Source organism: Dama dama, chromosome 12 (assembly GCF_033118175.1).
Source record: "Dama dama isolate Ldn47 chromosome 12, ASM3311817v1, whole genome shotgun sequence".
Classification (NCBI taxonomy): Eukaryota; Metazoa; Chordata; class Mammalia; order Artiodactyla; family Cervidae; genus Dama; species Dama dama.
The window spans coordinates 70,865,384-70,890,354 of NC_083692.1; the positions used below are offsets into that span (position 1 = coordinate 70,865,384).

Sequence of the window (24,971 nt, forward strand, 5' to 3'; positions counted from 1 at the left end):
ATTAAATGTAAAAATAGCATATTTAAATAAACTGAAGCTGCTACAAATATTATGGATGTAAATATCTAAAATGAGTTCATTCATTTCGTAGCTGAATTGTGGCATGTGTTTTTTTTCCCTTGGAAGATTAGTTTTGGAATGTAGGAAGAGTTCATGTTGTCCACAGTTGTCTACCTATACCCCATCACTCACATAAACTCTCCTTTTATCAGTTGGAACACTTTCATCAGAGATTATGCACATGCTACTGGTACTCTAATGATTTTTCAGAGTGTTTCTTTTTTTCTTAGAAAACACTGTCACACAAGTGGTCATTAAAATAAGCTGTCATTTAATTTGGTAATATTTCTGTTCATATGTTATTAAGTGAATTAATTATATAGGCTTACAGTCTACCACTCTCTTGTTTTCTACTTTTATTCTCCAAATAAGTTTGAAATTTATACAAAATAGGTGTGTCAGAAAAATTCTCACTGTTTTCTCCGTAAGTAAAAACAAATTATAATAATTAAAATGCCTTGGATTTAAATTTCATATCTTTGAAATTATAGTTTTTTTTCTTATCCTAATTACAGTTCCTCAAAAATGAAAAAGGGATTGAAAACAATGGATCTGGTAGTTGATGAAGTACAATTAAAATGAATTGGAATGAAACTTATTTTTCAGGAGCAAGAAAAGCAGTTACCCAAGGGGAATAGAAAAATAAATACTAGCAAAGTAAATTTTGCTTTAGGATCAGAGCAACTTAAAATACATATACACTAGGCAAAGAGGAACCAAGGGAATGGAAATGTGTTTTTAAACCTCCAGTTTAATAGTTACATAAAAAATATTTGACCTTTCTTGGCAGGTTTAGATCCAGATAAGCATCTTGGAAAAACCTTGGATCAAATGGAGCCCTATCTCTTAGAGGTAAGAATTTAGAGTATTTCTCAAAATACAGGCATCTAAAGGAGGAAAATAAATAATGCCATGATATGCTGGTTATACAATCAATTTTTAGAAATTCTCAGATACATTGATGATACAACTTTATGAAAAAATTAAACCTCTGATGGGTATGAAAGTGTTTAAAATTGATTACAAAAGTTATGACTACTTTGTTGAGCTTGCTAAAAGAATAATTAAGTAAGCTATATTAAAAAGGAAATTGTTTGTCAAAAAGTTTACTTTTATTTTCCCTGGTAACTGAGACAGTGAAGAATCTGCCTGCAATGCAGGAGACCTGGGTTTAATCCCTGGGCCAGGAAGATCCCCTGGAGAAGGGAATGGCAGCCCACTCCATTAGTCTTGCCTGGAAAATTCCATGGACAGAGGAACCTGGCAGCCTGCAGTCCATGGGGTTGAAAAGAGTTGGACTCGACTAAGCGACTGACACTTTCACTTTCAAAGTACAGTCCCTGAGAGTCTCCATGATCAGGTGCATTTCCATCAGAAATGGAAGAGGAAATTTCCTTTAGAGATTATCTAATCTAACCTCTTTTCTTTTACCAATTAGGAAATTAACTTGCCGAGTAGTAAACAAATTATCCCAAGGCTTCAGGTTACAACTGTTTATCATTGTCAAAGTCTAAATGTGTTTTAAATATTAAAGAAAGATCTTGCTATTTTTACTCTATTAACTGTATTATATTTTATTAGAATTAGGGGTCAAATGTTAGTATTAGTATGGCAATTCTGAAATAACGAGAATAGTGTAACTTGGATTTTTGAAATTTTACAGTTACAAACAATGAAAAAGAAAATCACCCTACTTCTGTGAAAGAAGTGAACTTCTCTATTAAGTTACCATTTTTCCCTCCCGTGTTCTTCATCAAATTGTCTTGGACACTGTTAATGCCAATGCTGTAATATGAACTGTTAGCAGTTATACCTGTCAGTAACTGTATGTGTTTCACTTTTTTCTTTCAGATATTTGATTATTTTATGGCTTATCATTATGTTACCAAATGCTTAGAAATCCCTAAAATACTCATTTTTTTTTTTATTAAGCATTATGCTTGTACTTAGTCACTCAGTTGTGTCTGACTGTTTGCAACCCCATGGACTGTAGCCTACCAGGCTCCTCTGCCCATGGAATTTTCCAGGCAAGAATACTGGAGTGGGTTTCCATGCCCTCCTCCAGGGAATCTTCCCACCCAGGGATCAAACCCAGGTCTCCCGCATTGCAGGCAAATTCTTGACTGTGCCACCAGGAAAGCCCAAGAATACTAGGGTGGGTAGCTCTCCCTTCTCTAGGGGATCTTCCTGACCCAGGAATTCAACCAGGCTCTCCTGCATTACAGGTAGATTCTTTACCCAGCTGAGCTACCATGGAAGCCCACCAGGGAAGCCCCTTATTAAGCATTATTAAGCACCTAACATGTGCTAGGAAAATCAATTCAGTTCAGTTCGGTCACTCAGTCATGTCTGACTCTTTGCGATCCCATGAACTGCAGCACGCCAGGCCTCCCTGTCCATCACCAACTCTCGGAGTTTACCCAAACTCATGTCCATTGAGTCGGTGAAGCCATACAACAATCTCATCCTCTGTCATCCCCTTCTTCTCCCGCCTTCAATCTTTCCCAGCATCAGGGTCTTTTCCAATGAATGACGTAAATAGTAAAAGATTTGGAAGTGAGCTAGGAAAAGATTTGAAAATGAGCTAGGAAAATAGTAAAAGATTAAAATTGAAATGATTGTATAATTGCGACAAATTATTTTGATTTCTAGATAATTTGATATTATTTATTTAAGCCTATCTGATGGACATGGTTGCTTTCCATGCCCCTCTGATAGGACTCTTTTCATAGTAATTTGTTCTATGCCCAGCATATCTATGTTCACATCTATTCACTACCATCAGGCTAAATTTTGCTTCTATAAAAGCAGTGTAAATAAATAATGTAATTAAACTTATGAGGGTGAAAGAAAGGGAACTTCAGAGATAGGAGACTGGAGTTTTGGCAAAAGATGCTTCTAAAACTTGAAGTTGTGAGGTCAGGTTTCAAGCATGTGTAGATTATTTTTAGAAAAGGCAAGTAAAGCTTCAGGATTACCATGATGTTGATTGTGAATTAACCTGTGTGTTACCATAAGATGTTTAAACACAGAAATTATTTTATTCTACTTCAGCAAGCTCCTCACAAGACCTGTCAGTCTTACATTTCACTAGAAAAATTCTCTACCCATTCTCCATAATGACCATTTTATTCCCTCTCTGCTCCTCAAGTTTCAAATCCCTTCATATTTTACTGTCAATGTGCCAGTGGTAGCAAAGTGCTGAATGAATAAAAGAACCATTGAAATAAATTAAAAATACAGGGACACAAAATAATAATACATTTGCAAGGACATAGACAAAAGATACACATGGAATACTTTTAAATATTTGCCTGTGATATGGAAAAGGGGATAAGAAATAGAGATAAATGGGAATTTTTATTTTTTATTTACTGAAGTTTAGTTGACGTGCAGTATTATATGTTATAGATGTACAATGTAGTGATTCACAGTTTTTAACAGTTATACTCCATTTACAGTTATTCTAAATAATATTGACTATATTTCTTGTACTTTATAATATATCCCATAGCTTATTTTATATGATAGTTTGTAGCTCTTAATTGTCCACCACTATGTCGCCCATCCTCCATCCCTTTTCTCATTGATAAATAAATGGAAATTTAAAAAATAACAACATAAGGGACTTCTCTGGGGTTCAGTAGCTAAGACTGCACACCCAGTGCAGGGGGCCCAGGTTCCATCCCTGGTCAGGTAATTAGATGCTGCAACTTAAGTCCCTGCATGCCATACCAAAGATCAAAATTCTGTGTGCTGCAACCAAGACCTGGCACAGCCAAACAAATAAATAAGATAAATATTTTTTAATAAGACGTAAGAATACCTATTACTGCATATTTTGCAACATGATGAAGTATAAGGTAGCAAAAAAAAAAGCATAGTTCTTCTGCCCCATGATGCATGTTGCTAACGTGTTGGTGTATTCCCTGATTTTTATTTCCTGAGCTTTTGTTGTACACTCAAGTTCATATCATTAAATACTTGTACATATTGTATTTGCACAATTTGGTTCAACTATACATATAGTTTGTCTCCTTTTTTTCTCATAGTATTATGATGTGTTTACTTCCCCACAAAACTAAATCTACTTTGAAAATACATTAATTAATGGCTGTGTAGATTCCATCATATTCATGTTCTACATATGAATATATTCTTTTTGGGAATATTTGTCTCTATTTGGTTGGTACAAAAGTAATTGCAGTTTTGCATTGTTGAACTTTTCCATTTGATTGGAATACTTCTTAAATGTGATTATACTATACATCATTTTCATGCACATGTCTTACTTTATGTTTTTTTGCTAATGACTTGATGTGTATTTTATATTTATTTTATACTATAGAAATGATGTTAGACAAAATCAATACAAGCAATTTTTTTATTCAAGTTCAAAATGGGTCATAAAGCAGGGAGGCAGCTCTCAGTATCGATGCCTTTGGCCCGGGAACCGCTAATGAGCACGCAGAGTAGTGGCGGTTCCAGAGGTCTTGCAAAGGAGAAGGGAGCTCGACGGTGAGGAGCGTAGCGGCGGCCGTCAGAAGTTGACAGCTGCCAACTGAAGGGAGTCGTCAAAGCTGATCCTCTCACAGCTACAGGGTAAATTGCCGAAGAACTCAGTGTCAGCCATTCTGAGGGCATTTGGTATTTGAAGCAAACTGGAAAAGTGAAAAAGCTCAGTAAGTGGGTGCCTCATGAGCTGAACACAAATCAGAAAATTGTTGTTTTGAACAGTCATCTTCTCGTATACTATGCAACAACAATGAACCATTTCTCGATAGGATTGTGACGTCTGACAAAGAGTAGATTTTATATGACAAATGACGATGACCACCTCTGTGCTTGGACCAAGAAGAAGCTCCAAAGCACTTCCCAAAGCCAAACTTGCACCAAAACAAGGTCATGGTCACTGTTTGGTGATCCGCTGCCCATCTGATCCACTACAGCTTTCTGAATCCTGGTGAAACCATTATATCTGAGAAGTATGCTCAGCAGATCCAATGAGATGCACCAAAAACGGCAGTGCCTGCAGCTAGCATTGGTCAACATAATGGGCCCAATTCTTCTCCACAACAATGCCTGACCACATGTGACACAACCAATGCTTCAAAAGGTGAACAAATTGGGCTAAGAAGTTTTGCCTTATCCACCACATTCACGTGACCTCTCACCAACCAGCAACCACTTCAAGCATCTCTACCACTTTTTGTAGGGAAAATGCTTCCACAACTAGCAGGAGGCAGAAAATGCTTTTCAAGAGTTTATCAAATCCCAAAGCATGGCTTTTTATGCTACAGGAATAAACAAACTTCTACCTCATTGGCAAAAATGTGTTGATTGTAATCGTTTCTATTTTAATTAATAACGATGTGTTTGAGTCTAGTTATAATGATTTAAAATTCATGGTCTGAAACCACAGTTACTTTTTCAACAACCTAATAAGTTATTAAAAAGTTATTTCTTTTTAAATTATTATAAATAATATTCTGATTATTATCTTTCCAAGTAAATCTTCATGTATATTTCTGATTATTACTTTCTTTAGATAAATTCCTACGAATCATAATTTCTGGATCAAAAAATAAAACTTCAAGGCTTATACATTTATTACTCTAAATTAACTATTAGCCATTGCTTCTTAAATTTCTTCAAGTTCCTAAATTATTATCTGATACATGAACAATAGATTAAAAAATTATTTTATCTTTTGTGCTTTTTTCCCCCAGGATTATTTTCTCATTTTTCAAAAAAGGAGATGAATTTTAATATAAAATTACATCAAATTTTAAAAGCTTTGGACTGCTCTTTAAATGCTTTTGAAGAGTATTCCTATTTTTGTGATATTTTACAATGTTTGTTGAACTCAGTCTTTCAAATGATTTTCATACTTTGCTATGTAAACAACCCTATGAGTCTTTCTTGCCTTTTACTTATTTCATCATCTCACTTTCATGTCTTCTGGTTGATTTTTACCTCTATGTCTTTGTATTACTTAATGATTTCCCTCAAATTTAGCACTATTTATTGATTTCTCACTCTAGATTATGCAGATTTAGCTCTTTACTCCCTTTGTCTCCATCAAATAAATATGTGTACCCTTTTCCTTATTCCATCTTCCCATGTTATACTGCAATTCTGGTTGTATGAATTGTCAGTGTTTAAATGACAATAACTATAAAAACTCAAAACACTGCCTCATTCAGTAGTAGACTCTGATAGTAAACCTTTCCTGTATTGTTGTTCAGTCTCCCAGTCATGTCCGATTCTTTGTGACTCCATGGACTGCAGCACACCAGGCCTCCCTGCCCCTCACCATCTCCTGGAGTTTGCCCAGGTCCATGTCCGTTGCATTGGTGATGCCATTCAGCCATCTCATCCTCTGATACCCTGTTCTCCTTCTGCCCTCAGTTTTTCCCAGTATCAGAGATTTTTCCAGTGAATCGACTGTTTGCATCAGGTGACCAAAATACTGGAACTTCAGCTTTAGGATCAGTCCTTCCAATGAGTATTCAGGGTTGATTTCCTTTAAGATTGACTGCTTTGATCTCCTTCCTGTCCCAGGGACTCTCAGAAGTCTTCTCCAGCACCACAGTTTGAAGGCATTGATTCTTTGGTGTTCTGTCTTCTTTACAGTCCAGTTCTCACAACCATACGTGACCACTGGAAAGACCAAAGCCTTGACTATATGGACCATTGTCAGCAGAGTGATGTCTCTGCTCTTCAACACACTGTCTATGTTTGTCATAGCTTTCCTGCCAAGAACCAATTGTCTTCTGTTTTCATGGTTGCAGTCACCATTCACAGTGATTTTAGAGCCCAAGAAGAGGAAATCTATCACTGCTTCCACCTTTACCCTTCTATTTGCCATGAAGTGCTGGGGCTGGATGCCATGATCTTAGTTTTTTTAATATTTAGTTTTAAACCAGCTTTTTCACTCTTCTCTTCCACCCTCGTCAAGAGGTTCTTTAGTTCCTCTTCACTCTGCCAGTAGAGTGATATCATCCGCATACTGAGGTTGTTAATATTTCTCCCAGCTATCTTGATTCCAGTTTGTAACTCATCTAGTCCAGCATTTCTCATGATGTGCTCAGAGTATAGATTAAACAAACAGGGTGACAGCAGACAGCCCTGCCGTACTTCGTTCTCAATCCTGAACCAATCAGCTGGTCGATACAAGGTTCTTAACTGTTGCTTCTTGATCCTCATATATTTTCATGTGAATTATAGTTGTCTTGCTTTATTCATTTATTCAGTATTCTATGTACTAATCACTAATTCAGTGCTTTACTCACTGACAGTTTCTTAGTCTCTTAGCCAGGTGTTCAGACATACTAAATAGTTTTTAAGTTTCCTCTCCCTGAAGTCTTTTCCAGGGCCTTATGACCTGATGTATATAATTTGGGTCAGTTTCATTCTATGCCTGTTACAAGGCTGTCATCCTTCATCTTCTCATAATCCAAGAGATCCCTTTACCTTTCTTCTTTGTTAGATCCCTTGTTTCCTGGATTCAGTGTCTTTCTTTATCTTTGTTTCCATCTCATTTTTGTGAAGCACATTCTTTTTAAGGAAGAGTCCACAGGACTCTTTGAGACAGTATACATATCTGTAAATGTCTTCATTCTTTCCTTTCATTTGATTGGTTCTTTAGCAAGTCATAAATTCTGTTTTAGGAATATTTTCCCTTCCAGATCTTGATAGTATTGCTTCATTCCCTTGCAGCTTGGTATGCTGTTGAGAAGCCCAAAGTCATTCTTATTCCTGACTCTTTGTGTGCAGCCTTACTTATTTCTCTCTCCATCTCCTCTGTGTAAGAGTATGTAAGACACTTCTTTTGCCCCAAGAATTTTAAAGTCTTATGTGCTGTGTCTTAGGCATGAATGTTTTTATCCATGGTGCTTAGACAGGAAGGGTTTTCAGCTTGAAAATTTCAGTTCTGGGAAATTTTCTTGAATTATTTCACTGGTGTTTACCTACTCTTTCTTTTAATTTCTTTTTGTGGTTCAGTCATTCAGTCATGTCCAACTCTTTACAACCACATGGACTGCAGCATGCCCAGGCTTCCCTGTCCTTCACCATCTCCTGGAGTTTGCTCAAATTCATGTCCATTGAACCCATGATGCCATCCAACCATCTAGCCCTCAATCATCCCCTTCTCCTCCTGTCTTCTATTTTTCCCAGCATCAGGGTCTTTTCCAATGAGTCAGCTCTTCACATCAGGTAGCCAAAGTATTGGAGCTTCAGCATCAGTTCTTCCAATGAATATTCAGGGTTGATTTCCTTTAGGATTGACTGGTTTGATCTCTTTGCAATTCAAGGGACTCTCAAGAGTCTTCTCCAACACCACAGTTCAAAAGCATCAATTGTTTGGCACTCGGCCTTCTTCATGGTCCAACTCTCACATCTGTACATGACTACTGGAAAAACCATAGCTTTGACTATATGGACCTCTGTGGACAAAGTAATGTCTCTGCTTTTTAATACTGTCTAGCTTTGTCATCGCTTTTCTTCCAAGGAGTAAACATCTTTTAATTTCATGGCTGCAGTCACCATCTGCAGTGATTTTGGAGCCCAAGAAAAAAATGTCTGCCACTGTTTGCATTGTTTCCCCACCTAGTTGCCATGAAGGTGATGGGACCAGATGTCATGATCTTAGTTTTCTGAATGTTGAATTTTAAGCCAGCTTTTTCACTCTCCTCTTTCACCTTCATCAAGAGGCTCTTTAGTTCTTCTTCACAGTCTGCAAAGAGGGTAGTATCATCTGTATATCTGAGGTTATTGATATAACCGGTTAACTCCCCACAGTCTTGATTCCAGCTCATGCTTCATCTAGCCCGGCGTTTTGCATGATGTACTCTGCATATAAGTTAAATAAGCAGGGTGACAATGTACACGCTCGACATACTCCTTTCCCAATTTTGAACCAGTCCCAATTTTGCTTCTTTGGATTCTTATTATTTAGATGTTCCTTGAACTTCTAACTTTTCTCTTAATTTTCATCCACATCACTTTATTCTTTCTGGAAGAATTTCACAATTTTACACTTAAACTTTTAGTTAAATTTTTTCATATTTTATTTTTAATTTCTAAAAGCACATTTTTGTTCTCTGAATGTTTTTTTTTAATCTGTAATACTTTATCCTTAAATAATTATTCTTCTCTCCTTCATAGTCAGTCTTTTCCTTTGTTTATTTTGATCTCTATCTTTCATCTTATAGATGTTTCTGCTAACCTTTGGTGTTCTACTCACATTTAAGAGTGGAGACCTAAAAGTTTTATTGCAAGCCCTAAGTATGTGGATGGAGCTTTGTGACCTTGAGTTTCACTGGAAGGGAGTATATATGGGTCATTTAATCTGAGCTGGTTATATTCCAAAGAAAATGACTCTCCAGCCTCCTTTTAAGGTGAAGACATGCTGCAGGTTTTTGTTGTTGTTGTTGGAGTTGACAAGGAAAATGGCTAGAGGTCTTAGAATCTTGTGTGCGTGTATTAGCTGGATCTCTCTGTTTTTGTTGCAGTACCTTTGTCCTCAACTGTGTCTTGTTTCTCCCAGGTTAGTTCATTTGTTTTCCCTTTGCAGAGAAGAAACCTTCCGTGTTCTGACAGGGTCAAGTAGAGGTGGTTGTCAGCCTATAGGGAAAGGATCTAGGGGAATGCTCCTCAGCCATAAAAATTGTGAAAGAATGCCATTTGCAGTAACACACTTGGACCTAAAGATTATACTAAGTGAAATAAGTCAGAAAGACAAATACCATATGATATAACTTATATGTGGGATCTAAAATATGATACAGATGAACTTATGTACAAAATAGAAACAGACTCTCGACAGAGAATAGACTTGTTGTTGTCAAGGGGGAGGGCTGGTGGAGGAGGGATGGATTGGAAATTTCAGATTAGCAGATAGAAAGTAGTTTATATAGAATGGATAAACAACAAGGTCTTACTATATAGCAGAGGGAACTATATTCAACATCCAGTGGTAAACCATAATAGAAAATAAAATGAAAAAGATTGTAGCATATGTATAACTGAACCACTTTTTTGCACACTAGAAATTAACACAACATAGTAAGTCAACTATACTTCAATAAAATAAAAAAATTTTAAGTCTCTAAAAAAAAAAGAAAGAAAGGATCTAGGGAATCTGACTGCTTGTTAAACAGACTGCCTATCTATCCCTCTTATTTTGGTTTCCTTTTCACATTTTCCCTTTACTTCCAGAAGTAACTGGTGTCATCAATCCCTTACTTTATTGCTTTAGAGTAAAGAGTTAATTTCCTGTATAAATTGGGTCAGTCCTTTGCATGCTGTCCTGTTGGCTTAGGTTCCAGTGTTCTTGATTCTGTTGCTTGCTCTCTGATTTTCTCCATCTTTTTTGAATTTACGCCTTTTTACGAAATACCTTCCATGGAAGTTTTAGAAGCGGGTGGGAGTAGGTGCGTGGATTCAATTCACTATCTTTGCCAGCAGTGGTTACTCTTTAATCAAGAGATTAAAGATTACTCTTTAATCAGTGGTTACTCATTAATCAAGAGATCATCCAAGTAAAAGTTGTTTGCTAAATGGAAGGTGAAATCATATTATATTATATAAAAATGTTGAATATGTAGAACTGGTTGCTTTTTCCAGAACTATTCACATAGAATTGGGAAATCTGACTTCTAGTCTTGAGTCAAAGGTAAGCAGATATGTATTGACTAAGGAGTATACTGCTCAGCTGGCTGCTATAAGAGCTAAAGCAGGATACTAATGCTAACGTCAAGCTTAAAGCTCTGTTTCAAGTTCTCTTTTATATGAGTTAACTTGTCTTCCTTATGAGTTTGACAGAAGAACAACTTACAGTCCCAGCTACCTATCACTTAACAACGCAAAAGACAAAGAATTTCACTAAAGTTGATTTGATGTTGTGAGTGAGAGACAGAACTTTAAGCCTTATTCCCTACACTGCTGAACTTATGGAAAGGAAAACCTATAACTGACCTTGAAAGTTAAGAGAAAGGTAGAATATGCTTGAGAGGAAATTTTAAATTTTGAATATAACAGAGTTGGAAGGATATGTGGAGCTTTACGGCTGAGATGTTCAGTGACTCTTATAATTTACAAGAAGTATTAAAATGTTGTTCAGTCTCTAAGTCATGTCTGACTCTTTGTGACCCCATGAACTGCAGCATGCCAGGCTTCCCTGTCCTTCACTATCTCCTAGAGTTTGCTCAAACTCATGTTCATTGAATCAGTGAGACCATAGTCTAGGTTTAAGAGGGAGAGGACATATGTATACCTATGACTGATTCATGTTTATGTATGGCAGAAACTAACACATATTCTAAAGCAATTATCCTCCAATTAAAAATATAATGAAAACTGTTAAATTAAAAAATGTACTCTAAGATAGTATAAAATATGTACCAAAGAATTTCAAAGAAAACATTGTATTTTGTTGAGAGAATTCTGAATAAATTGAGAGGTAAATTGACAGCCATACTGGACTTTAAGAATGGGGATAGAACTTTTGACTGGCTGGCTTGTTTGGAATATGTCTTAAGTACTTGGAGAGGAAACAAAAAATTTAGAAGCCATACTGTGAGAAATTCTGAATACTGAATTGAGGATTTAATTATCTAAGCAATGAACAACTGAAGTTTTTAGCGGAAGGGAATTCTGAAAGGTGTACTTTAAGGAATTTGACTCAACAGTAGAGCCCATTAACATTTGCAGTTAAAGAGAAGAAATGAAGGTCCTCCATAGTTAGTGGCTCTTCCAATATATGATCATGAACATGTTCCTCACATTTCATTGAGTGTGTATTGTAAAATAAGTAAAAAAGTTGTTTTTGCATTAAATTTAGAGTCTTATGAGGAGGGATCCTAATAATTTGGATCAGATAAAGCCCAGTTGGTATTTACTATAAGTATAATTGGAAGCTAAAAATGGAAGATGACCATCTGACCTAGAATAGTTGAAAGCAATGTCATGGGAGTCTTAGCACTTAAATTGGTCTAAAGGATGGATGAAACTTATACTTAGTTGTTCAGTCTTCCAGTCATCTCGAACTCTTTGTACCCCATGGACTGCAACACACCAGGTCTCCCTGTCCTTCAGTATCTCATGGAGCTTTCTCAAACTCATGTTCATTGAGTCGATGATGCCATCCAAATATTTCATCCTCTGTTGCCCCCTTCTCCTGCCCTCAATCTTTCCCAGCATCAGGGTCTTTACCACTGAGTCAGCTTTTTGCATCAGGTGGCCAAAGTATTGGAGCTTCAGCTTCAGCATCAGTCCTTCTGATGAATATTCAGGATTGATTTCCTTGAAGATTGACTGGTTTCAACTCCTTGCAGTCCACAGGACTCTCAAGAGTCTTCTCCAACACAATTCAAAAGCATCAGTTCTTTGGCACTCGGCCTTCTTTATTGTCCAACTCTCACATCCATAAATGATGACTTGCAAAGCCATAACTTTGACTATATGGACTTTTGTGGGCAAAGTGATGTCTCTTTTTAATACACTGTCTAGGTTTGTCATCGCTTTTCTTTCAAGAAGCAAACATCTTTTAATTTCATGGCTGCAGTCACTATCTGCAGTGATTTTGGAGCCCAAGAAAATAAAGTCTGCCACTGTTTCCATTGTTTCCCCATCTCATTGCCATGAAGTGATGGGACTGGATGCCATGATCTTAGTTTTTTGAATGTTGAGTTTTAAGCTAGCTTTTTCACTCTTCTCTTTCGCTTTCTTCGAGGCTCTTTAGTTTCTCTTTACTCTCTGCCAAAAGGGTGGTGTCATCTGTATATCTGAGGTTACTGATATTTCTCCCGGCAATCTTGATTCCAGCTTGTGCTTCTTTCAGCCCTGCATTTCTCATGATGTACTCTGCATATAAGTTAAATAAGCAGGGTGACAATATGCAGCCTTGACATACTCCTCTCCCAAAATGGAACCAATTTGTTGTTCCATGTCCAGTTCTAAATGTCGCTTCTTGACCTGCATACCAGTTTCTCAGGTGGCAGGTGACATGGTATAGTACCCCCTTCTCTTTAAGAACTTTCCAGTTTGTTGTGAACCACACAGTCAAGGACTTTAGCAGAGTCAATGAAGCAAAAATAGATATTTCTCTGGAATTCCCTTGCTTTTTCTGTGATCCAGTGGATGTTGGCAATTTCATCTCTGGTTCCTCTGCCTTTTCAAAATCCAGCTTGTACATCTGGAAGTTCTTAGTTTACTTACTGTTGAAGCCTAGCTTGAAGGATTTTGAGCATTAACTTGAGTTAATTGTGCAATTAACTGTATGAGTTAATGAGTGCAATTGTGCTGTAGTTTGAACATTCTTTGGCATCGCCCTTCTTTGTAATTGGAATGATAACTGACCTTTTCCAGTCTGTGGCCACTGCTGAGTTTTCCAGATTTTCTGGCATATTGAGTGCAACACTTTCACAGCATCATCTTTTAGGATTTGAAATAGATCAACTGGGATTCTGTCACCTCCACTGGCTTTGTTTGTAGTAATGCTTCCTAAGGCCCACTTGATTTCACACTTCAGGATGTCTGACTCTAGGTGAATGATCACACAATCATGGTTTTCTGGATCAGTAAGACCTTTTTTGTACTGGTGGTGGCAACAAAGTGAATCAATCTGTAGATTCCTTGGCAAGAAGACATGTGAGGACAATAAGGGATTTTATTCAAATGAAAGTAACAGCTCATGTTGGTAGATTAATAAGAACCAGGTCAGGTGGTAATTTAGGCCCCAGTCATTAAGGGCCTTGAGAGATGGACCAAGCAATTTGGGGTAAGAAATAAGATATGGAAGGCTCATCAACAGGGGTATTTATTATTAAAAGATATCTCAGGAAATTTAGTGTGGTGGCAGTATTCCTGGATTTGGAGAGAAGAAATTGGAAATCAAAAAGAGTCTAAGATGCTCTTATTGAAACAGGTCTGAGGGCTTAAAGCATGAAACCTCTGACAGTAGGGATAGAGACACAGAACAAAACAAAGATTCTGATGGAAGAATGACAAAGAAATTAGCACCAAATGGCCAGAAGCTGGAAAAGGAAGAATCAAAGATTAATCTACACACAAGTAATTGGGGAAATAAGAAGCACACATGTTTGCAGAGAACATGGTTGAAAGGAACATGATAAGATTGGTCTTAAACATACTGAGTTTTAAATTATAAACCAAAGCATGTGTTTTTAAAACTATGAGGTTGGCACACAATTGAGGTGTTCAGGCTAAAGACTAGGGTTTATAGTTTATGAGTCAGGACACAACTTTAAATTATGGGTGTGTTTAATTCTAAGCTACATATCCTTTGCAAATCAAATTAGTTTTTGTCTCTGGAAAAGGGAAAAAAATAAAATTAGTAACCATTTCATCGAGTATCTATTGTGTGCTGTGTAATATATTAGACCTTTTTTTCACATGGTTTTGTTACTGAAAACAGTACTCCTGTGAGGTAGGTACTGGTGTCTTCTCCCTTGTACAGATCAGTAATCTGAGGCTCTGAGAGTTTGCATGACCTAAGACTGCATAGCTACAAAGTGATAGAGCTATGATTTGAATGAAGGACGATGTGAACCAAGAACAATTTGCCTCCAGAGCTACTGCTTTTGACCAATATATTACACAATGCTGCTTTCACTGTCCCTCACTACAATATGTGCTTTACCTACTCTTATAGTTAAGCTGTGTATTACAGCTCTGACCTAAGTACTTTTTATGCATTATGTTATTTAATTATCTAACAAGACTATGAGGTTGCTACTATTAATTTTTACATTTTAAAAATGAGGGATCACTTAGAAGGTGAGTAACTTTTCCAAAGTCACAGAGTTGGGAAGTTTCAGAACCGGAATTTATGCTTTAAATATATCTGATTTCAGAGCCTATGCTCTTTTTTATTCTTAAAAATCATTTTGAAGATTAAATAAGATAATTTTATCATTTTCTTAACTTCAATGCATAAAGCAAATTTTCTTTAGTTAGTAGTGACAGTGTTCATCAGTACTGACAAACCATCAGTTCGTCAGTTCAACAGTTTGCAGTAACAGAATAACATAAAGGTGATTAGCTGAACCCATGGATTGCATAAGCTATCAGGAGGAATAAATGGATATAGAAGAATATAGCATAGAGAGAATCATGAAGGATATTTATAATTTTGGAGCAGCAGGAAGGAAAGGAGTTGGAAAAGCCTAGCAGTAGCTTAGAAAACACAGTAACATAGAAGACTCAGGAAAATAATCACAAAGATTTGAGACATCAGTCGTATGACGTGATACATAAAATTTGCAAAAAAGGTCATTAGACAGTGTTGCTGTTTGTACTGAAATACCAGTAAACAGAACCACCATCCATCCAGTTTCCCTATGCAGAAAGCTGCAAATTTTTCTTAATTTTTAAAAAAACTTTCATCACTTCTCCATTCACTTATTTCAGCCTGCTAAAAACTCTGTCGATCTATCTGCCCTCTGCTGTCCATCCTCAGCGCTCCTTCCCTGCTTCAGGAAATCTTTACCTCCTGCCAAGATTCCTCCAGCGACCTCTCAGTTCTATCTGCTTCTTGACTTACTGCCCTCCAGCCCATTCTCCATGTGCAGCCAGAATGATGTTTCTAAAAGACAAATGAGATCAGGTCAATTCTCTGTTTAAAACATCCCCATGGGTTCTCATTGACCTGAGGATAATAACTCAGTATGGCTTATAAAGCTCCATAACATCTGTCCTCGTTCTAGGTTTTTAGCCTCATCTCTCCACTATTACTCATCTAGTTATACTTCGGCTATGCCAAAATTAAAAAGATGCTTGGAAGGAAACCTGTGACATACCTAAATAGCATGTTAAACAGCAGAGATAGCACTTTGCCAACAAAGGTCCGTATAGTCAAAGCTATGATTTTTCCAGTAGTCATGTACAGATGTGAGAATTGAACCATAAAGAAGGCTGAGCATTGAAGCTTTTGAACGGTGTTTCTGAAGAAGACTCTTGAGAATCCCTTGGACTGAAAGGAGATCAAACCAGTTAATCCTAAAGGAAATCAATCCTGAATATGCACTGGAAGGTCACTCACTGGAGAAGACTCTGATGCTGGGAAAGATTGAAGGCAAAGGGAGACGCAGGTTCCAGAGAATGAGATGGTTAGACAGCATCACTGCTCCATGGACGTAAGTTTGAGTAAACTCCAAGAGACTGTGGAGGACAGAGGAGCCAGGTGTGCTGCAGTCCATGGGGTCATGAAGAATCAGACACAGCTTGGCAACTGAACTACAAATGCCAAACTTATTTCAATTTCTAGTACCCATCATGTACTCTGGGACTTAACACATGCTGTTCCTACCCCTCCCTCTTTCTCTTTCCATCTCTCCCTTCAGACTTTTCTGGTTAACTTATCCTTTAGATTCTTTTAGAAGCCTTTTGAGGTCCTTCCAGTTAGATCTCATGCTTTGTAGTCCCATGCATTTCAGGCATTCACCAAACCCATCCCTACCCTTTATTGTAACTGCTTGTTTGACTTTCTGCCTGTACCTGCAGACAGTAAGCTGTTTTATGCAAAATTTATGTCTGTTCCTATTGTTATTCCCAGCACTTAAAACAATGCCAAACCTATAGTAGACATTCAATAAATACTTCTTTAATAACTGCTATGAATGAATATATGCAGGGTGAAATTATTTTATATGTTAAATACAATATTTATATGAAATTATGGTGAGTTCTATAAACATCATGGTTTTATCTAGGTGGTAGGAGGGATGAAGGAAGTGCAATTTCATTTGGCCCTTCTTTTATTTTTTCCAGTTTTAAGATTACTAACAGCAAATGAGACAGGTTTAAAAGAAGAAATATTTTGATTTAATAAGAAATTCTCACAACTATGATCATTACAATCTTTTAAAGGGATTCATGTCAATGTATGACAAAAACCACTACAATATTGTAAAGTAATTAGCCTCCAACTAATAAAGATAAATTTAAAAAAAAGAAAATTAAACAGGAAAATGATGATGCCTGATTACCTTTTTAGTTCAATAATCAGTAGAGTTCAAATGGTGTTATTATGAATATGAATGTTTATGTGAATAAATGTACCAGGAAAAAATAGAATCATATTAGTAATTTCCTTTACATTAACTCTAGGTTTTCACTTTTTAAATGCTCAGACTCCAAGGAATTCTTATAAGTCATGAAATGACCCAAGTCAGCCACATCTGTTCAAAATGTGTTTTAAAAAGTTTATCTTAATAGTCAGTTGAAAAATTAATGTTCACCTTCCCTAAACATTTTATCCAAAAGAGAACATAGAATAATTTAGATGTATATGAAACAAAGAGCATGCTTTTATACAATGAAAATTATATTGTGACACAAGTAAAAACTGATCTTATTGCTTCTGGTTAGAAAACAGCAACATATTTCTTTCCAGCTGGTCAAGATCCTTTTGAAATTTTGTTTCATTTTATTGATTTTATCAGCTTTATTTTTTTTGCATTTATATGAAGGATGAGACTACTTGACTAATGTCAGACAAAATAGCAGGTATATTAAGTTTATAAAATAGTCATCTGATTTGAATCTTTTTCTGTATAACATTCCCCAAATGGTTAAAAATGGGTGAAAATAGTAACATTCTTGATTCAATGGGTTAGATGAGAAAAGCATTGACTACCATGTGTAAATTTTATTTAGTTTTAGAGTTCCAGAAACAGAAAATGTTGATCCTATTTTGTCCTATTTCCAAGGGTATATCAAAAGCAATCAGTAACTCTTTCCTCCCTTTTACTTGATAATTCTGTTTGGTGGTGGCTTACTTTCTGTGAGTACAAGGCCAATTAGACTCTTTTCTGGAAGTATGCAGGATATCTTGACCGTGGAGAAGAGAGTCATTTGGTCTTTGAGTACCATGTGCTACACACACTACTGGGAGAAAACTATGGGTTTGAGAGGGTTTAAGAAATTTAGAAACTTATAGTCTCATGACAAACACTGAAATTCATAGTGATGCAACACAGAAATATGTCACAAGGCAGCACAGGACAATTCCACAGGCAATAATAGTGATTTCTGTAAGTAGACCAGAAAGAAGCTGCATGATACGGTTTATGTTTATTACTTTTTATTTCAGTTTTTAAGATTTAGTCCTCAGGTTTTTTTTAGCCAGTCAAGATTCTTTTGAATCTTTATTTCATTTTCCTATTGTATTAGCTTTATGTCTTGGTATTCTTGTGAAGGGTGGGATCAAATGACTGAAGTCTTTTGACTCTCAGTTTATAGACCTTGATTTTTATTGAGTAGGCAATGGTCAACACCATAAGTTTTTGAGTGGATGAATGCCATCTCTTATATTGTTAAGGAAAGTTAGTGTGGTGATAACATGTATGGTAGATGAGAGGGGTGAAAATAAAGCAGGGAGACAAGAGATTACTGTAACAGTTAAAGCCCAAAATGATCAGGAAAGGTGTTAGAAAGGAAGGGAGTGTTTACTTTGTCTCATTCACTGCCACATGCCTTATGTATAGACTAGGATTTAGTACTTAATAAGTCCTGAGTGAATATTTGTTGATTCAATAAATAAATTCAAGAAAAATTTTAAATGTAGGCTGTGTGGCAGAAGGAAAAGGAGTTAAGCTCAACTCCAGAATTTCAAACGTGATTGAACTATTATAGAAATTGAGCAGGGAGAGAAGAATTTGAGGAAAAATCAAGAACTATGTTTTATTTAAAACAATTCAGTTCAGTTGCTTAGTTGTGTGCGACTCTTTGTGACCACATGGACTGCAGCACGCCAGGCCTCCCTGTCCATCACCAACTCCTGGAGTTTACCCAAACCCATGTCCACTGAGTCAGTGATGCCATCCAACCATCTCATCCTCTGTTGTCCCCTTCTCCTCCTGCCTTCAATCTTTCCCAGCATCAGGGTCTTTTCTAATGAGTCAGTTCTTTGCATCAGGTGACCAAACTATTGGAGTCTCAGCTTCAACATCAGTCTTTCCAGTGAACACTCAGGACTGATCTCCTTTAGGATGGACTGGTTAGATCTCCTTGCAGTCCAAGGGACTCTCAAGAGTCTTCAACACCACAGTTCAAAAGCATCAATTCTTCAGTGCTCAGCTTTCTTTATAGTCCAACTCTCACATCCATACATGACTATAAGAAAAACCATAGCCTTGACTAGAAGGACCTTTCTTGGCAAAGTAATGTCTCAACGTTTTAGCATGCTGTCTAGATTGGTCATAACTTTCCTTCCAAGGAGTGAGCATCTTTTAATTTCATGGCTGAAGTCACCATCTAGTGATTTTGGAGCCCCAAAAAATAAAGTCTGCCATTGTTTACACTGTTTCCCCATCTATTTGCCATGAACTGATGGGACAGGATGCCATGATCTTAGTTTTCTGAATGTTGAGCTTTAAGCTAGCTTTTTCACTCTCCTCTTTCACTTTCATCAAGAGGCTCTTTAGTTCTTCGCTTTCTGCCATAAGGGTGGTGTCATCTGCATATCTGAGGTTATTGATATTTCTCCCAGAAATCTTGATTCGAGCTTGTGCTTCATCCAGCACAGCATTTCTCATGGTGTACTCTGCATATAAGTTAAATAAGCAGGGTGAATATACAGCCTTGATGTACTCCTTTTCCTATTTGGAACCATTTCCATGTCCAGTTCTAACTGTATCTTCCTGACCTGCATACAGGTTTCTCAAGAGGCAGGTCAGGTGGTCTGGTATTCCATCTCTTTCAGAATTTTCCACAGTTTATTGTGATCCACACAGTCAAAGGCTTTGACATAGTCAATAAAGCAGAAATAGATGTTTTTCTGGAACTCTCTTGCTTTTTCAATGATCTAGCAGATATTGGCAATTTGACCTTTGGTTCCTCTGCCTTTTCTGAAACCAGCTTGAACATCTGGAAGTTCATGGATCACATACTGTTGAAGCCTGGCTTGGAAAATTTTGAGCACTACTTTACTAGTGTGTGAGATGAGTGCAATTGTGCAGTAGTTTGAGCATTCTTTGGCATTGCCTTTCTTAGGGATTGGAATGAAAACTGACCTTTTCAGTTCTGTGGCCACTGCCTGAGTTTTCCAAATTTGCTGGCATATTGAGTGCAACCTTTCACAGCATCATCTTTGAGGATTTGAAATAGCTCAACTGGAATTCCATCACCTCCACTAGCTTTGTTTGTTGTGATGCTTCCTAAGGCCCACTTGACTTCACATTCCATGATGCCTGGCTCTAGGTGAGTGATCACACCATCGTGATCAACTGGGTTGTGAAGGTCTTATTTGTACAGTTGTTCTGTGTATTCTTGCCATCTTTTCTTAATATCTTCTGCTTCATAGGTCCATACCATTTCTGTCCTTTATTGAGCCCATCTTTGCATGAAATGTTCCCTTGGTATCTCTAATTTTCTTGAAGAGATCTCTAGTCTTTCCTATCAATGCTCCCAAGTAAAACACTCAATAAGTATTTGGAGTTGTGGGGGGAGGAGATACATGGGAGAGAGTTTAATAACTAAGGTTTTCACTTTGAGAGCCATTTGCAGTAGAGATGATAGATATAGTAGGAGTCAAGATCCTCAAAGAAGGTACATATAGATAAAGAGCAGAAGGTCCAAGGGAAGGGCAAATTAATAGAGAAAGGATAACATATGTCAACTACTTTCTGTGCACTAGGCATTGGATTTAAAGCTTTGTATGTATTATATTTTTTAATATAGCATCCCCCTGAGGGCAGGCTTTCCCTAAGCAAGTGGAAATTCAGAGAACAAGCAGTTCATCCCAGGTCCTGTGCCCAATACATGTTGGAACCAGAATATGAACCTAAAGATATTTCCCCCTAGTTTTCCAATTCTGCTGAAATTAATCTCTGTTCATAAACTTTATCTGTCTTTTCCAGTAAATCTCTAGTGTATAATTATAGTTTATGTTTAAAGTCCTTGTCTGTTGGGTTCAATATTTGGTTAATGTGTGGGTTTGATTCTATTTTGTTTGTTTTTCTCCTGATTACAGTCACATTTTTCACTTTTTATCTCTTAATTTATTTTGTATATTTTATGGTAGATAGTGAATAAAAAAGAACAATAGAGACTGAAGTAAATATTTACTCCAGCAAAGTCACACCACTTCCTCTCTGTGACATCTAGTCTGAGGTGTTTATTCTTTTTAGTCTGTTCTCCAGTTGAGGTGAGTCTGGTTTGATTTTTGTTTAGTTTCAGTTTGCTACTTGTTTGAAATGTTTTGAAAGCAGGATAAAGATTCTCGCTTTATCAGGGCATGTGATCTATTCTCCAATGAGTCTAGAGATCTCTCTCTCCCTCTTCCCCCTACCCTGTCCCCATGTTTTAAAGTCCTTCACCACCGTTTTGTGCCTTTTCGAGGGCTTACTACTCTCAGCCTTTCTCTGCCTTCTCTATGGCTTTCCAAGTCTTGGGTGAAATCTCTCAATCTTCCTGCCCTGTCACCACCCCTTGGTACCTTGAAAGTTCAATAGAAAAGACTTGATGGGCAGGTGTTCTCAAAGGGATCTCTGTCTCTCCTCTCTCCTGCCCTGGAGAGGGGCAGTTTTCTGAAGGTAGCCACTGTGTGCACTTAGTTAAGACTCTGAAAAATAATTGGTAGGCTATACATACTCCCTGGGTCTCTTCAGGACTCTTAATAATCCATCACAGAGGTCCACAAGAGTTTGGCTTTCTACATATGCTGATGGACATCCCACATCCATGGAGCTTTGCTTCTACTCTGTCTGTTGCCCCATTAGGAAGGTGGCCATGAATCTTCACTCATCTCAGAAAAGCTTATCCTTATCTGCTATTAGTTCCTCCAGATGCCTTTGCATTCTCAGATCTCTGTATGTAAAACACAAAGGTGTGGTTTTGTAGCTGATCTTGCATATTTCTGGTGTTATGATGACACCAATTGTCTGCTCCCACTTTTTATATACCAACTGAAACTATTTAAGGAACATCTTAATCCTTTATATCATACTTTAGTGGGAAAAAAGCAACTTGAAAAACACTTTTTTTTATTTTTCAATATAGTTTGCTATCTTACTCATTTAAATTATGGAAAGAATCACAATAATTCAGTAAGGAACTAAACCTTAGGAAAACCAATCCAGTATTTTCAATTACAATGATATTGACAGAAAAACTATCAAAGTGAACTGCAGAAACTGTATTTGGAATGAGTAGGTGCTGGCCTACAATAATACTGAGTTGAAACCCAGACACAGACCTGAAACTATGTTAGAATGAAGTTGCTACTTTCTATGAGTAATGTAGATATGAGAAACACTTGCTTATGTAAGCAAGTGTTTTATGTTTTAGAAAAGCAGATTGAACATCTCCTACCACAAATATGTCTGTAGATTCTCCACTTACCTTAATTGACCCCTTTTTAAAAAAATCAAATCACACATGCGTGCTAGGTCACTTCAGTTCAATTAATTTCAGTCACTCAGTCATGTCCGACTCTTTGCGACCCCATGAATCACAGCACGCCAGGCCTCCCTGTCCATCACAGTCATGTCCAATTCTTTACAGCCCCTTGGACTATAACCCTCCAGGCTCCTCCATACATGGGATTCTCCAAACAAGAATACTGGAGTGGGCTGCCATGCCCACCACCAAGGGATTTTCCCTATCTAGGGATTGAATGCATTGGCAGGCAGGTGCTTTATCACTAGCACCACCTGGGAAGCCCAGTCAAAAGCACACCTCACGCTTTTGTGCTACCAGGTTGTTGATTTCTAACAACAGGTTGTTGATTGCTATACCTTAGCTAAAGATTCCTTAAAGAAAGTGGCTAGCTTAGGCTTTGCTTCTTGAGGAGGTTCTCCCAGGACATCAAAGGACCTTGGAACTGGCCAAATGTAAGCCAAAAAAGATGGGATTCTTCTGAATACTTATGTCTGCTAGAGCTTTAAGCTAATAGAGTTTAGAGGGGCTGCAAAAGACATCCTAAGGATTCATAGGCTATTCATCAGCCATAAAATCAGTCATAGGCTATTCATCAGCCATAAAATCCACTGCACTCTTGGAATCTGGAACCCATGGATTCTGGAATTTTGAAATCTGTCTTGTCTAGAATCTTTCTTGACTTGGAATCTGTGTCCATGCTGGTCAATGAGTGGCAGAGGGGAAAGAGATTGCACATATTATTTACAGAATCAACATCACTGTTTCATCATACTGTGGTATTGAAATATAGGGTGCAATATGTTTAGTAAGCTTCAGAGACCAAGGACATTGTTTGTTTACTCCTGGAACTTTTTCATCTAGCAAAGCCTGCCCAATAATCACTATTCAGTAAATGTTTGTGGAAGAACTGACTGGATGAATATTATGGAAATATTTTATGTGAATTGAAAATACCACTGGATATATCCAAATTTTAGATTTCCTAGTGCTGGTTGGTTTAATATAGCAGCTTACATTATTTTTACTTAGGGACTAACAGAATTACTTCAGTATGATAACAGCTATGCCAACATTAATAAAAAAAATCCAGTTATGCTTTTGTGGTAGATTATAGAAATTTTGCAAAGCTTCAATTATACATTTTCTAATAAAAAGAAGTCTGTGGTTATTAAGATATATTCCCACATAAAAAAGACTGACCATAAAGGTGAGAGTAGAAGGTTCCCTTGGCAGAAAGTCACTAGAATGAGAAGACCAGTGAAGGGAGATGAGCACAGAAGGGGTCGGGCATTAGCTGACAGAACAAGGAAACGCCCTTGAAATCCATATCCCATTATTATTCCTACATTTTTACTGCAAAGCAGACATTAATTTAATTTGGTTTACTACTGTAATCTATTCCTGTTATATGCTCTCATAATGACCAGCTGCCCTAATTCTGCCTTGCCAGTTCCCTACTTCATGACCCACCATGGTGAAAATTTATCTACTAACTTTTTGCATGTTCATATACTAAATGCCACCTCATTTTCTTTCCCTCACTTTTCTTGCTGTTTTGCTTTACAGGTCATTCACATTACCACATCCTTAGAGGGAATAGAATTTTCATAGATCCATCCTTTCAGTCCCGAAGGGCACGTAGTCGATAGATGAAATGTAATGGAGTTGGAATGGTAGCACAACTATAAAAATAACCAAATAAATAAATGTATAATATTTATGCAGGTAAAACTGAAAACTTAGGCCACAGTCCCAGCACTGGCAGTAACAGAGAACATCAATGGAGTCACTCTTCCTTTGGGCTATGAGGATTTGGGGCTAGGAGAGGCTATAAGCAGGAAAAGCTATGAAATTCAGAATGAAGGAGATAGAATCACAGTGATAAAGCCTCCATACAAGACCAGAAAGATTCTGTTGCACAGCCAGTGAGAGTGCTCCCCAGCTCTGATTCCAGCCTTGCACCAGCCCAATAAGAAAGGATTTTACTGTCAGTATCAGGATCATTTGAATAACAACTTCTATTTCATGCAAAGCACGGGGTTGGGGTAGGGGGTGGTTGTTTCTGTGCTTATTTTTTATTTTTTTAATTTCAGGCTTAATCAGACAACATTATAAGCTATTCCAACCTTTCTTGGAGTTAGACCCTCCCAGGGCTTGTCTGTAGCATTGGAACTTCATTAGATCTTGATATTCTTAGAACTTTACTACTAATAATAGCCTTAAGCATAATAACCATGTTTATGACTTCCTTTTGTTCATAGGCCCAAGGAAAGGCCTTAGATTACATTCCCTTGTGTTGTCTGAGAAATTTTCTAGACACACTTTTTCCCCTTCCACATATAGGTCAAAGTGTAGGGAAAGCACAATTTGGCTGCATGTATTCTCGTTTAGTACATAATGACTTAGTATCTTTCCTCCTTTTGAAGCTAAAGCTAGTGTCAAACTTTATAGTAATCTTTAAGCTTTTTCATTATACATAAAAATGTTGGTCCAATATATAA

General features: G+C 37.2%; 1 protein-coding gene across 1 annotated transcript in view; it reads left to right on the top strand.

Moving 5' to 3' along the window:
* Window positions 1-24,971, top strand: part of DPH6 (diphthamine biosynthesis 6) — a 188,550-nt gene that overhangs the window by 151,581 nt on the left and 11,998 nt on the right. The window contains exon 6 of the mRNA XM_061157627.1: window positions 851-912. Coding sequence (XP_061013610.1) covers window positions 851-912 — 62 coding nt within the window. The remainder of the gene's footprint in view (window positions 1-850; window positions 913-24,971) is intronic.